The following is a 14,215-nucleotide window of genomic DNA, read 5'->3' as shown; positions in this document are numbered from 1 at the left end:
TAAATTAATGCAATTATTTCTGTTTTCCATTCAAACACGCTTGTTCCTATCTAAGATGTTCATTCGTGCTTCACTATGAAGAAGGTGATGATCCATGACAGTTATCACCTTCCCTCAATCCATGAACGTGTACCTGACAATCACCTCCGTTCTACATTAGATTGAATGAGTATCTCTTAGATTCCTTAATCAGAATCTTCGTGGTATAAGCTAGAATCCATTGGCGGCATCCTTGAGAATCCGGAAGGTCTAAACCTTGTCTGTGGTATTCCAAGTAGGATTCAAGGATTGGATGACTGTGACGAGTTTCAAACTCGCGAGTGTTGGGCGTAGTGACAGACACAAAAGGATCAATGGATCTTATTCCGACATGATCGAGAACCAACAGATGATTAGCCGTGCTGTGACAGAGCATTTGGACCATTTTCACTGAGAGGATGGGAAGTAGCCATTGACAACGGTGATGCCTTACGTACAGCTTGCCATGGAAGGAGCCTTGCATTTATAAAAGTGAGAAAGCATTATGTTGTAGGAATTAAGAGGACAAAGCATCTCCAAAACTCCAACATATTCTTTATTATTGCGTAATAATTATTTATTTTATGCCCTTTCATTTTCTTTACAATTGAAATTAAAGAACCCTACTGGTAAGGATAACTATAGTTTGTTTCAAGCCAACAATTTCCGTGGGATTCGACCCTTATTTTTAGCATGACAAAAGTGTCTTTCACTAAAAAGGCAAAATTGAACGTAAAAAAGAAAAAAAAAATACCAGAACCAACGTGGCATATTGATAAAAGGTTTGACTGGTAGAAGAAAACGAAAAAAGAGACAAGGAAGGTAGGTTTTGCGCACGGCTAGATTGCCCCTCTTTCTTTCTTTTTTCTCTTTCCTTAATATTCTATTCCAGCTCTGGAAAAATCAAAAAAAAAAATTTTTCCTTTTTACACCATTTTTTTCCTTTTCTTCTTCTTATTATTATTCCTTCCTATTACTTGTTCTCTCAACCCTCCCTTTCTCCTTCTCTTTCACGTATATATTGTATGTAATTCTTTCATTATAAAATTTAAGGGGAAAATTCAAAACAACAAAAACAAAAAGATTTTCCCCTTTAATTTGACTTTTCCTTCATATCCATTTTCACATCATTGCTTGGTTTCATCCACATTATTAAGGTACATCTTTTTCATTATTCCCTTCTTCTATTATTCCTCTCAACACAAACAAGGATGATATAAAAAAAAATTGCACATCAATTAAATTTTAATTTGATTATATCAAATTACAAGTATGTTTATGGCTTAAGTTTTGATAATAATGCTTTCAAGTCATCTAATACCTTTGTAGCATGCATACACATTACATCTTTCCTTATTAATTAAATACCATAATAAACAATTGATCATATTTTGTCACCATCCATTGAATTTTGTTTCACCATTTTTGTTTTAGATTCTCAATGTTAGGCATTGTCAAGAGCTTGCTTTTTGTTAGCAAATATTATTTATCTATGTCTCATTTTTTTGTGTTTGCTAATTTTGCTTCACACAGAGCTGAAAATGCCAATAAATGTTGCAAATGAATATCAAGATGAAGGGAGAGTCCATGAAATGAATGGGATTGCAAAGCCATTACCTTCTAAGAAAGCCATAACTACAAACCAGTCACCAAGGAGTCCCTTGAGTCCACAAAAACTTCATCACCGGACTTTTTCCGGTACAAAGTTTCCAATTCATGGGGTTGGTGTTTCCTCTTTGGAACATGTCTGGGATGGTGCTGATAATTCACCTTCAATAAGAAGCTGTGGATCTTTTGGTGATGAGCCTAGAATTGATTCTTTGTTATCTTCAACGGATAGTCCAAGAAAGGCAGACAAAGGATTACCAAATTTCGGCCTTTCAGTACTAACAAAATCCTTATCCAAGGTAAGGACTACTCCAGCTTCAAAGCCTCCTGCTGGAATTAAGAATGAGAGCGTTTTGAAGACACAAACTAGCATGAACAGATCAAAACCTCCTTTAACCACATCAGGTTCCAAGAATGGTGCTGATTATTCGCCTCGATCATCGATATTGGATAAGCCTGAAATGGGACATGTTTTTCTAAAGCAGGCAAGGGACTTTATGTCAGTAGGGGATAACCCACAGAAAGCGCTCGAAGCGGCTCTTCAAGCGTTGAGAATATTCGAGAAGGTTGCTAACGGAAAGAGAAGTTTAGATTTGGTTATGTGTTTACATGTTACTGCAGCAATATATTGCAGTTTGGGCCAATATGATAAGGCAATTCCAATAATTGAATGCTCAATTGAGATTCCTGTTGTTGAGGAAGGATTACAAAATGCCCTTGCTAAATTCTCAGGTTACATGCAACTGGGAGATACGTATGCTATGCTAGGCCAAATTAAGAATGCAATTATCTATTACTCTGAAGGGCTTGAACTACAGAAGCAGGTTTTGGGGGAAACAGATCCAAGAGTTGGTGAGACTTGTAGGTATGTTGCTGAAGCCAATGTTCAAGCATTTCAATTAGATGAAGCAGAGAGGCTATGCCAAATGGCTCTTGACATTCATAGGGAAAATGGTTCCCCCCAATCTCTCGAAGAAGCGGCCGATAGAAGGTTAATGGGACTTATATGCGAAACAAAGGGAAATCATGAAGCTGCATTGGAGCATCTTGTTTTAGCCAGCTTGGCAATGGTGGCAAATGGCCAAGAAGTTGAGGTGGCATCTGTTGATTGTAGCATTGGAGATACATTTATATCATTGGCTCGATACGATGAAGCCATCGTGGCATTCCAGAAAGCGCTGAAGGTCTTCAAAGCCAGCAAAGGAGAGAATCATCCTGCGGTCGCATCAGTCTATGTGCGCTTAGCTGAATTGTATAACAGGACCTGGAAGCTAAAGGAATCAAGGTTTTATTGCCAAAGCGCGCTTCGGATCTATGAGAATCCAGCTGCTGGTGTCCCGCCAGAGGACATTGCCATTGGTCTAACTAATGTCTCCGTTATCTACGAGTCGATGGGTGAGCCTGAAAAGGCACTTAACTTGCTGCACAAGGCACTTGTGATACTGAAGGATATGCCTGGACAACAAAGAACTATTGCAGGAATTGAAGCTCAAATTGGAGTTATCAACTACATGTTGGGGAGATATCAAGAATGCTATGATGCTATGGAGAATGCTATCTCGAAGCTTCGTGCCAGCGGAGATAAGAAATCAGCATACTTTGGCGTCGCTCTTAATCAAATGGGACTTGCTTGTGTGCAGCTTCATGCCTTGGAAGAGGCTGTAGAATTGTTTGAAGAAGCAAAGATTGTTCTGGAACAAGAGTATGGACCATATAACTCTGAAACTCTTGGAGTGTATAGCAATCTTGCTGGCGCCTATGATGGACTTGGCAGGTATAATATAAACACACCCCTTTGTTTTTCTTTTGCTACGTTAGCATCTTAACCATTGATTTAACAAAAGTAGCTATATTAATTATTGTTAGAGATGACAACATCGCGGGAAGTTATATTCATTTTACAATGTTGTATATTAGTAGTTCATAAAATCAAGTCATGTCACTAGTACTCAAAGTCCAATTTACAATGACAAACTATGACTAAGGATGTTGACATTTCTTGACATGAGATGAAACTTTTGTAGCAAAAAAACATATTGGTCATGATATGGTTTTGATGTTTGATTTAGGGTGGATGATGCAATTGACATTCTGGATTACATAGTGGAGATGAGGGAATCAAAGCTTGGGACAGCAAATCCAGATGTTGTTGATGAGAAGAGAAGGTTGGATGAGTTGTTGAAGCAAACAGGGAGAGTTCGTACAAGAAAAGGAAGGTCACTTGATCAGCTTCTTGATGGAAATGTCCGTACTATGGGTGACCTTATTTTCCTCAATGCCTGATCTGTTGTTGTGTGATGAGAGATATGGAGGAAGAAGGGCCACTACTAGCTAGGACTCATGAAAAAACTTAATCCTTTCAAAAGGAAGCTATTCAATGTCAAAAGACAATTGCTTTGTCACATCTTTGTAGTGTGGTTTTTAAATAAATCTTATATTTTAAAAACCTTTTATAGCTGAATATATATATATAGACTTGTAAATGTTGCTTTACTTTTTGGGGGATAAATTATTGCTTACAAGTTAATGTCATTCAGGTTGTGCTAACTGCTAATTATTAATATACAACAAACAATGTTGTTTGCAGCAATTTTTCAATTGAAATTATATTATACCTTTATTTTATTTTTTACCTTGTGTATACTAAATATATAAACCAAATATCATTTCTTATTTTCAAATGGCTTAATGTGTCGGAGATTTTAAGATGCATAAGAATAACAATAAAGATTTGTGAGTATGGATACAGTAAAGATACTTGAATTAGATTTTCAGAAATGTTATATAAATACTAAAATTTGTTATTAAATAAGTTACATATATATTCGTGTATATTTGCATGTGTCGTTCTATATAAATAACTGATCAATGACTAATTTTATATATATATATATATATATATATATATATATATATATATATATATATATATATATATATATGTCACATGTCTAGTGGTTGTGTTCTTTATGTTCTTCCCATCCTGTAGCTTCAAATCGTCGGCGGCACCACCTCTCCAAGCGACGTTGCCTCGCCTTCTCTGTGCCGTGTTGTGCTTCCAAAACCTCTTCCATTCCTTTAATTTGTCGTGTATAAACTAAACATTCACTAAAACATGAAAAAATATAAGTAGACAATAAAAATATTAAACAATGTGAATAATAAATGTATTGAATATATATTTTATTAAGTGTACAGATGATTATTCTAATATTAAAATTTAGATAAATAATTTATAAATATAATATATTTTAATTTAATTAATAATTATTTATGTTATTCAAAAAAATTATTAGTTAAGTAACATTATCCTTAAAACATTTACAATGCTTGATTTCCAAATTTATGATTCCTCTAACATGGTCAAATTATCGTCCCATGCAACTCCATATCCACGTGTCTCCTTCTTTAATTTGAGCCTTATAGCCATCTTAGCAACTTGAAAAATGAAGCCACCAGAGACGGTACATATATATATATATATATATATATATATATATATATATTGAGAATACATTTTTTATATAAAAATAACATAATTATTACCATTAGACAGATTAAATTTAATGGCCAAAATTAAAGTTAATTTTTTTAAAAAATCACGTGACACCAAACTCTCTGATAACCTAAAACCGATACAAACGTTTTCTATCATAAAACTATTCAATAATCACTAGCCCATTGCCATTCCTAATTTTCTTCATTGCTTTTTCTCTTTTAAATTCTTGTTAGTGGTCATAAAGTATCCTAAGATCACTTTCTAAGACTCACACTCACTACTCATAAAGTATAGGGCAATTTATTTAAATAAATTGTTTCACCTTTAAAATTATGTAAATGCATTATTTTTAAAATAAGACGCAAATACATTGTTTCACATATTTATGGAAACTGCTACTTACAGAAACACACAGAATCTGCTGCTGCCAATCGCGAATTACGTTGAATTGTGGCAGCATAAAAACTGCTGTTGCCTGCTGCGATTTCTGCATGATTATGATTGATCATAAACCGTTACTACCAGTAGGGATTTATGTGCATTGAGACAAGTGTGTAAACCGCTAGAAGTAGCAGCGGTTTACGTTGAATATGAAAACAAATAGTAAAATTAATCTTTATCTAAAAAATAATTACAAAACAAATAATTAATGGTATATACTATTTAAATAATATCATAAATAAAAAAATTTAATTTATCATTTCACAATATAATTTAAAAAATATAAATATGCATGTAATAAATTTTTTATTTGTATTTATTATTAAAAGTCAGACTAAATTACAAATAAAAAAAATACAATACTCAAAGTATTAAATTATATAAATCAAGACTAATTTTTTTATTCTCATCTCTTTTAGAATTTATAAATAATAAAATAATTTATGTTTAGCCAAAAATTCACTAAATCATATATTTTTATCTTTAAAAATTATTTCATTCTCTTTTATTTATATCAACCATACAAAAGAGATTTGGAGAGTTTAGAACATGAGTTGTGTTCTTTGTTGCTGATTTGCATTTGAAGTTCTAGCTAAATGAATTTTTTTTATTTGTGCCACTTTGTTTTCTTATGCCAAAAAATAAAAACTATTTGTATTGTATAGTTGATTGATTGGATAAATAATAGTGATAGCATCATAATTTTGACGAATAAAACAAAAAATATAAATATGCATGTAATAATTTTTTATTTGTATTTATTATTAAAATAAGACTAAATAGCAAATCAAAGAGTGAGTATTGACAGAATAATAAAATATCTAAACTAAGATTAATTTTTTTTATATTCATCCCATCTAAAACTCATGAATGATAAAATAATTTTTTTAAGTAAAAAATAGTGAATATTTTTCACTAAAAATAGCAAATCAAATAAAAAAGTTCACTGTTTTTTACTAAAAATAAATTATATTGTAAAATGATAAATTAAATTTTTTATTTATGATATTATTTAAATAGTATATATCATTAATTATTTGTTTCGTAATTATTTTTTAGATAAAGATTAGTTTTACTATTTATTTTCATACTCAACGTAAACCGCTGCTGTCTCTAGCTGTTTACACACGTGTTCCAATGCATATAAACCGCTACCAGTAGCGGTTTATGACCAATCATAATCATGCAGAAACCACGGCAGGCAACAACGGTTTCCATACTGCCACAACTCAACGTAATCCGTGGTTGGCAGCAGTAGATTCTGTATTTCTGTAAACCGCTGCTGCCAGTAGCGGTTTCAATAAATATGTAAAATAATGCATTTGCATCTTCGTTTTGGAAACAATGCATTTGCATAATTTTAAAGGTGAAATAATTTATTTAGGTGAATTGCCCTAAAGTATATTTGTCTGTTTCTATTCATAAGCATAAAGAATTGTATGTGTCCTTTTTTATCCATAGTGTGAATGAATTTGATCCCAGTACGTGTATGTTTCTATATATTTTAATTTTTTTTAAAGAATTATTTGTATATATAATCTTTGAATTATGTGAAAGTTTTTTATTTTTAGTGATATAAATCTAATTTCTTATTTTATAAAGTTTGTGTAAAATTAATTAAATTTAAGTTCTTTTTACACATATTAAATAGAATTTTAATTTATTTGTTAGGTATATTTTAATAAAAATTCAAGACAATAAAATTAATTTATATAGCATTCAAATGATTTAAATGATATATTAAATACATTAAAAGAATAGATTTCAAAATGTAAAGATAAATTGAAATCGAAAGTTGGCATGGTCTTTAATATTACTGAAGATAGAAGAGAAGTTTACAAAAAGTATGCACATGCTGCTGGTTTTAGTATATGTAATTTAACTAAAATAAAAGATAAACAAAGTGTTCGGTGGAAATATATTATTTGCTTAAAAGAATATTTTGAAGTGGAAAAGAAAGTCCGTGGTTCTAGCCGAATTAGTAGTTAATAAAAAAAGTTTATCGAAAGATGGAAAAAGAGCATTGACAAGAGAAGGATGTATAACAAAGATTATTTTTAAGAGAAAGAAGGAAAATATGACGGTCAATTTCACGTAGGTCGCAAAGATGTATTAGCTACTTCTAAAAAAGAGACAATTTTTTAGATCAACAAGGGGTGTAAATAATGTTCATAAAATCTTATTGGCTCTGTATGACAAAGCAAATATAGGACCTACCAATTATTTAAAGAATAGGTTGAAAATTACGATAATATAGGTTGCGCACAAAGGAAACCCAAACTTATTCAAAAGATTTGAAAATCTTGATTATAGATGCAAATACTCAAATATTTATTAACAATTTTAAAAATAAGCATGAGATGAATAGTTTATTTTAGGATTAAATATTTTTTTTCGTCTTTAAAATTTGAGGCCAAAACTAAAATCGTCTTCAATCTTTTTTTGTTATTAAAATCATTTTCAACGTTACAAAACGTTATAAAATCGTCCTTTTGTCCATAAGAATTTTTGAAATGACACAAATATCCTTTTCCTATTGTTACTAATTATTTCTGTCCCACCCACCTATTATCCCCACCCTTTCCCACTGCACCTAAAACAGACGAACTGAAACGAAAAAAGGAACAAAAAAGGGAGAAAAAAGAAACGGAAAGGAAGAAGAGAGAGACAACGGTGGAGAAGAGGGCAGCCTTCTATGGTGAGAAAGCTGAAACTCAGATCCAAACTTTCCCTTCAAACTCGGCCTCTGTCTCTGGTCGTTCCTTCTCCTCAGTTCGACAATGACAACGATGGTCTTGCTCGTCGTCAGTATCGTCTTGCTCAACATCTTCTCCTTCTTCAATTCCCCTCTCTCTCTCTCCCTTTCTAAGTTTCGATTCTCTTTGTTTTACTTCTTCGAAGGCACATGCATTAGGCATTAGATCCGGTTGCATCTAGGAAGTTTTTTCAAGAGTAAAGTCATATGCTTTAGTGCTCCATGAGTAAGGGAAAGTAGGTGTTGGGTATTCTGAGGTTTATTTTGAGAGGAAGTGCTCCATCGGCTTCTAAAGGCTTTTGTGTTTTGTTGTTGCAAAGAAAAATGTTGTATTTTTTGTTTGTCTTGGTACAAAATACAGAATACGGTGTTCAATTTTCTTCCCTTGCTCTCTTTCTCTGTTCTTCATTCTTCTTCTTTTTCTTTTTTTTTTTAATTTTTGAAGAACATATACATGAGTTCTTCCTTTTTAATTTTTTTAATTTATATTGTTGATAATTTGTGATTGTTGCTATTGTTAGATTGTTGATTTATTTTATGATTGTTGCTGTTGCTGGATTGTTGATTTATTTTGTTAGATTGTTGTTCTCTTTCTCTGTTCTTCGTTCTTCCTTTTTTTTTTTGAAGAACATATACATGAGTTCTTTCTTTTTAATTTTTTTAATTTATGTTGTGTCTAATTTTGTGATTAGGGATTAGAAAGATTAAGAGTCTAGGAGAGAGAGAGAAAAAGAGGTTCGGTGATGACGAAGAAGGAGGTTGGGGGTTAGGGGTTAGTGGTGAGGGAAAGAGCTTTTTTAAGGGCAAAATCGTCAAAAAAATATTGTTTATGAACAAAAGGATGATTTTATAACGTTGAGAATGATTTTAATAAAAAAAAGATCGGGAATAATTTCGATTTTGACCTTAGACCTTATGAACGAAAAAAGTACTTAATCCTTCATTTTATAATGATTTTAAGCTTAACAAAGAAGAAAAGCTTAAGAATATATATATATATTCTCTTGGCCATATTGATGCTCATTTTAAATGCATGTATATGCTCTGTAGATTTACAAAAAAAATTTACAACTTGTCATAAATCGAGGATTAGAAATTGAGTCACAACTGACTAAAATGAAAGGTGATCTCCTCCCAAGTAAAAAGGATTAGAAATGATTGCATGAGGGAGAAGAGAGGCATATATTCGCAAAAACTCTTGCATCGCAGAAGCTTCAAGACAGGAAGATGTGATATAGTGGAAGCATTGGGTGAGGATAATTTTATTGTGATTTAATTGGTGCAATTTGTGTTGTAATTATCGTGAATTTGATACTCATATGGCACTTAATCTATTTTTAAGAACAATGTCAAAAGGGATAGATCACATGCCGTTGCTTTCTTTTTCTTGGTCAGGGTCAAACGTTTTAAAAACTATTAAAAAAATATGAGATAGTTATATCAGCATAATATATATACTTCTACTTCTATTACTTAATACTAACCACAAATCTCATAAACTTTTCAAACAAAAAATAAAGACAACAACACACATAATTCTCGTTGCACAATATAAAAAGGGATAACCTACATCATAATCAATCACCTCATTGATTCATCTAAGAGCTCACAATATAGGCATGTAATCTCACCAAGGAGTCCAACATATAAGGCACCATCATTCATCAAGGAACCAGTTCTTATCCTTATTGGACCACTGACAACTAAACGTAGCCAACTACTATACTTTAAAAGTCTATAAATAAGAAGCATAACTATTGGATCATAGTACACGAAATTGTGAACACACTTTTCACAACTCCACACAACTAACCAGTAAGTGTACTGGGTTGTTCAAGTAATACTTTACATAAGTAAGGGTTAATCCCACAGAGATTTGATGGCTTGAAGCAAGCTATGGTCATCTTGTAAATCTCAGTCAGGCGGATTCAAATGGTTATGAGTTTGATAATTAAAGGATAACTAAAATGTAAAATAAAATAGAGATACTTATGTAATTCATTGGTGGGAATTTCAGATAAGCGTTTGGAGATGCTTTGTTGCTCCTGAACCTCTGCTTTTCTATTGTCTTCATCCAATCATGCATGCTCCCTTCCATGGCAAGCTGTATGATCCTCTCAGTGAAAATGGTTCGGCTACGGTCTCTGTACGGCTAATCAACTGTCGGATTTCTCGTCTCGAATGAAAAATACCAGGCACAGCTACCGCAGGGCTAATCATCTGTCGGTTCTCACTTGTGTCGGAATAAGATCCATTGATCCTTTTGCACACTGTCACTGCGCCCAACATTCGCGAGTTTGAAGCTCCTCACAGTCATCCCTTCACAGATCCTACTCGGAATACCACAGACAAGGTTTAGACTTTTTGAATCTCAGGAATGCTGTCTATTGATTCTAACCTATACCACGAAGATCCTAATCACGAGGTCGGATGCTCTGTTGTCAGGAGAGATGATGCGAATCCGTGGATCAGAGACCCAAGAGAGTATACTCCGGCTAGCGTCCAACGACTACGTTGAACATCATGTAGACCGCTTTGTGGTTGTCAGGCACACGGATCTTGACTAAGCGAGTACTGAAGATAGTGGGTCATTGTCACGGGTCACCCCTTCAGTATGACTTAACTAAATTAAGTACAAGAGTATATCTTGGAGAAGAAGTAGGCGTGAATTGAAGAAGAAACAATAGTACTTGCATTAATTCATGAGGAACAGCAGAGCTCCTCACCTTAATCTATGAGGTGTAGAAACTCCACCATTGGAAATACATAAGAGAAAAAGGTCTAGGCATGGCCGAATGGCCAGCCTCCCCAAAGATGATCATAAAGCTAAAGGGTTCCAAAGAAGACCCCTAATATAATAGTAAAAAGTACTATATATACTAAACTAGTTACTAGGGTTTACAGAAAAATGAGTAACTAAGTGCAGATAGTGCAGAAATCTACTTCCGGGGCCCACTTGGTGTGTGTTTGGGCTGAGCTTTGAAGCTTTCATGTGCATAGGGCATCCTTGGAGTTAAACGCCAGCTTGGATGCCAGTTTGGGCGTTTAACTCTAGTTCTGGTACCAGTTCTGGCGTTTTACGCCAGAAAAGGGTCTCTGGTGGGCATTTGGACGCCAAGATGTCTACTTTCCAATGCAATTGAGAGCGCGCCAATTAGGCTTCTGTAACTCTAGAAAATTCACTTTGAGTGTAGGGAGGTTAGAATCCAACAACATCTGCAGTCCTTTCTCAGCCTCTGAATCAGATTTTTACTCAGGTCCCTCAATTTCAGCCAGAAAATACCTGAAATCATAGAAAAACACACAAACTCATAGTAAAGTCCTGAAATGTGATTTTTGCATAAAAACTAATAAAAATATACTAAAAAGTAACTAAAACACACTTAAAACTACCTAAAAACAATCCCAGAAAGAGTATAAATTATCCGCTCATCATAACACCAAACTTAAATTGTTGCTTGTCCCGAAGCAACTAAAAACAAAATAGGTTAAAAAGAAGAGAATATACAATAAATTCCAAAACATCAATGAAGCTTAGTTCCAATTAGATGAGCGGGACTAATAGCTTTTTGCTTCTGAACAGTTTTTGCATCTCACTTTATCCTTTGAAGTTCAGAATGATTGGCATCCATAGGCACTCAGAATTCAGATAGTGTTATTGATTCTCCTAGTTCAGTATGTTGATTCTTGAACACAGCTACTTATGATTCTTGGTCGTGACCCTAAGCATCTTGTTTTCCAGTATTACTACCGGATACATAAATGCCACAGACACATAACTGGGTAAACCTTTTCAGATTGTGACTCAACTTTGCTAGAGTCCCCAGTTAGAGGTATCCAGAGTTCTTAAGCACACTCTTTTGCTTTGGATGACGACTTTATCCACTCAGTCTCAAGCTTTTCACTTGGACCTTTATGACACAAGCACATGGTTAGGGACAGCTTGATTTAGCCGCTTAGGCTAGGATTTTAATCCTTTGGACCTTCCTATTAACTGATGCTCAAAGCCTTGGATCCTCTTTACCCTTGCCTTTTAGTTTAAAGGATTACTGGATTTTTCTGCTTGCTTTTTCTTTTCTTTTTTTCTTTATTTTTTGCCCTTTTTTTCGCAAGCTTTGTGTTTTTCACTGCTTTTTCTTGCTTCAAGAATCAATTTTATGATTTTTCAGATTATCAATAACATTTCTCTTTTTTCATCATTCTTTCAGGAGCCAACAATTTTAACATTCATAAACTTCACTATCAAAAATATGCACTGTTCAAGTATTCATTCAGAAAACAAAAAGTATTGCCACCACATCAAAATAATTAAACTAATTCCAAGATAGAATTCGAAATTCATGTACTTCTTGTTCTTTTGCAATTAGAAACATTTTTCATTTAAGAAAGGTGAAGGATTCATGGGGCATTCATAGCTTTAAGAAATAGACACTAGCCACTAATGATCATGTAATAAAGACACAAACATAGACAAAACATAGAGCATAAAAATCGAAAAACAGAAAAATAAGAACAAGGAAATTAAAGAATGGGTCCACCTTAGTGATGGTGGCTAGTTCTTCCTCTTGAAGATCCTATGGAGTGCTTGAGCTCCTCAATATCTCTTCCTTGCCTTTGTTGCTCCTCCCTCATGGCTCTTTGGTCCTCTCTGATTTCATGGAGGATGATGGAGTGCTCTTGGTGCTCCATCCTTAGTTGCTCCATATTGGAACTCAAATCTCCTAAAGAGGTGTTGAGTTGCTCCCAATAGTTGTGTGGAGGAAAATGCATCCTGATGACATGTCATCATGCCATGTTTTTCTATGCTTTTTCATACAAGAAATTGATATTTGTGCTTAAATATTGAATGCTTTTGTGCTTAAATGGTATATTTCTTTGATCTTTTGATTTTATAAATTTTGTAGGAAATAAGAAGAAAAAGAAGTCAAAAAGCACAAAATAAGCTAAAAAGAAGAAAATAGGAATTTTGGGCACGCTTTGAAGATTGAGCACGCTTTGGAACCTTAGGCCACGCTTTGGAAAGCGTGACCTAAGGAAATAAAAACGTGGCAATCAAGGAAAGAAAAGCGTGACATCAACCAAGGGAGCAAGGCCTATAGCGTTAAATGAACTCAGTTAACTGAGCGCTACAAGGAACCAAAGAAAGCAGGGGCGCTCAGTTAACTAAGTTAACTTTATCAGGCTCCTCATGAAAAAGAAATGCAAGGCGCAATAACAAGAAAGGGGGCAACCAAGTTTTGAACCTTGCACTTGAGGGACAAGAGAAGTGCTACTACAAGTCTTGGGCAAGGAAAATAAGCTCAAATAGCTCAGCAAGGATTCGAACAAGGGAGCTTACACTCAAGGCAAAGGCGCTACAAGGAATGGAGGCAAGGGTGCTCAGTTATGTTACTTCACTGAGCGCCACTCTTCAAAAGAAAAATGGGCACCCAAATGCTTCCACCAAGGCTCGAAGGTGAGCCTCATCCACAACAAAGGAGCGTTTAGTTCACTCCATTCACTAAGCACTATACATTACCACCTTGTGCAACAAATTAGGCACTGAATTGCTTCCCTCAAGGATCGAAGGTGTAGTCCCTCTCAAGGCACAAAGGGCGCTCAGTTTCCCTTAAGTGCATTCACTGAGCACTACACTGATGCTTGGCACAAGGAGCTTGGTGCGTAACAAATTGCAAGGAAACAAGGCATTGGGTCCACTGTTAAAACACCCAACTGAGCACTGCCCTGGAAGGTCCCCATGCCTCAAACCAACTTGAACCAAGCAACCTTGACCCATGCTCCAAACCAATTGAACCAAGGCCTACCGGACCCATCTCTTTTCAAATCCAAAGCAAGCAAAGCCCACATAATCACTCAAAGGCACAAGAACAAGCTAGATTAGGAATTTCATTTAG

General features: G+C 34.3%; 1 protein-coding gene across 1 annotated transcript; it reads left to right on the top strand.

Moving 5' to 3' along the window:
- Positions 1-851: 851 nt before the first annotated feature.
- LOC112695507 (protein KINESIN LIGHT CHAIN-RELATED 1) lies at positions 852-4,109 on the top strand. The gene is made up of 3 exons (XM_025747864.3): positions 852-1,175; positions 1,552-3,400; positions 3,696-4,109. The coding sequence occupies exons 2-3, from the start codon at positions 1,560-1,562 to the stop codon at positions 3,907-3,909; spliced, it is 2,055 nt and encodes a 684-aa protein (XP_025603649.1). The 5' UTR covers positions 852-1,175; positions 1,552-1,559; the 3' UTR covers positions 3,910-4,109.
- The last annotated feature ends 10,106 nt before the right edge of the window (positions 4,110-14,215 follow it).

Source organism: Arachis hypogaea, chromosome 1, assembly GCF_003086295.3.
Source record: "Arachis hypogaea cultivar Tifrunner chromosome 1, arahy.Tifrunner.gnm2.J5K5, whole genome shotgun sequence".
NCBI classification, from domain to species: domain Eukaryota; kingdom Viridiplantae; phylum Streptophyta; class Magnoliopsida; order Fabales; family Fabaceae; genus Arachis; species Arachis hypogaea.
The sequence above is the reverse complement of the archived record's forward strand: the minus strand, read 5'-3'. Positions and strand labels throughout refer to the sequence as shown.

Bases quoted from the DNA above. Each gene is read 5' to 3' on its own strand.
- LOC112695507 (XM_025747864.3), top strand. From the start codon at position 1,560: ATGCCAATAAATGTTGCAAATGAATATCAAGATGAAGGGAGAGTCCAT. The intron at 3,401-3,695 runs GTATAATATAAA...TGTTTGATTTAG, and splicing joins GCCTATGATGGACTTGGCAG to GGTGGATGATGCAATTGACA.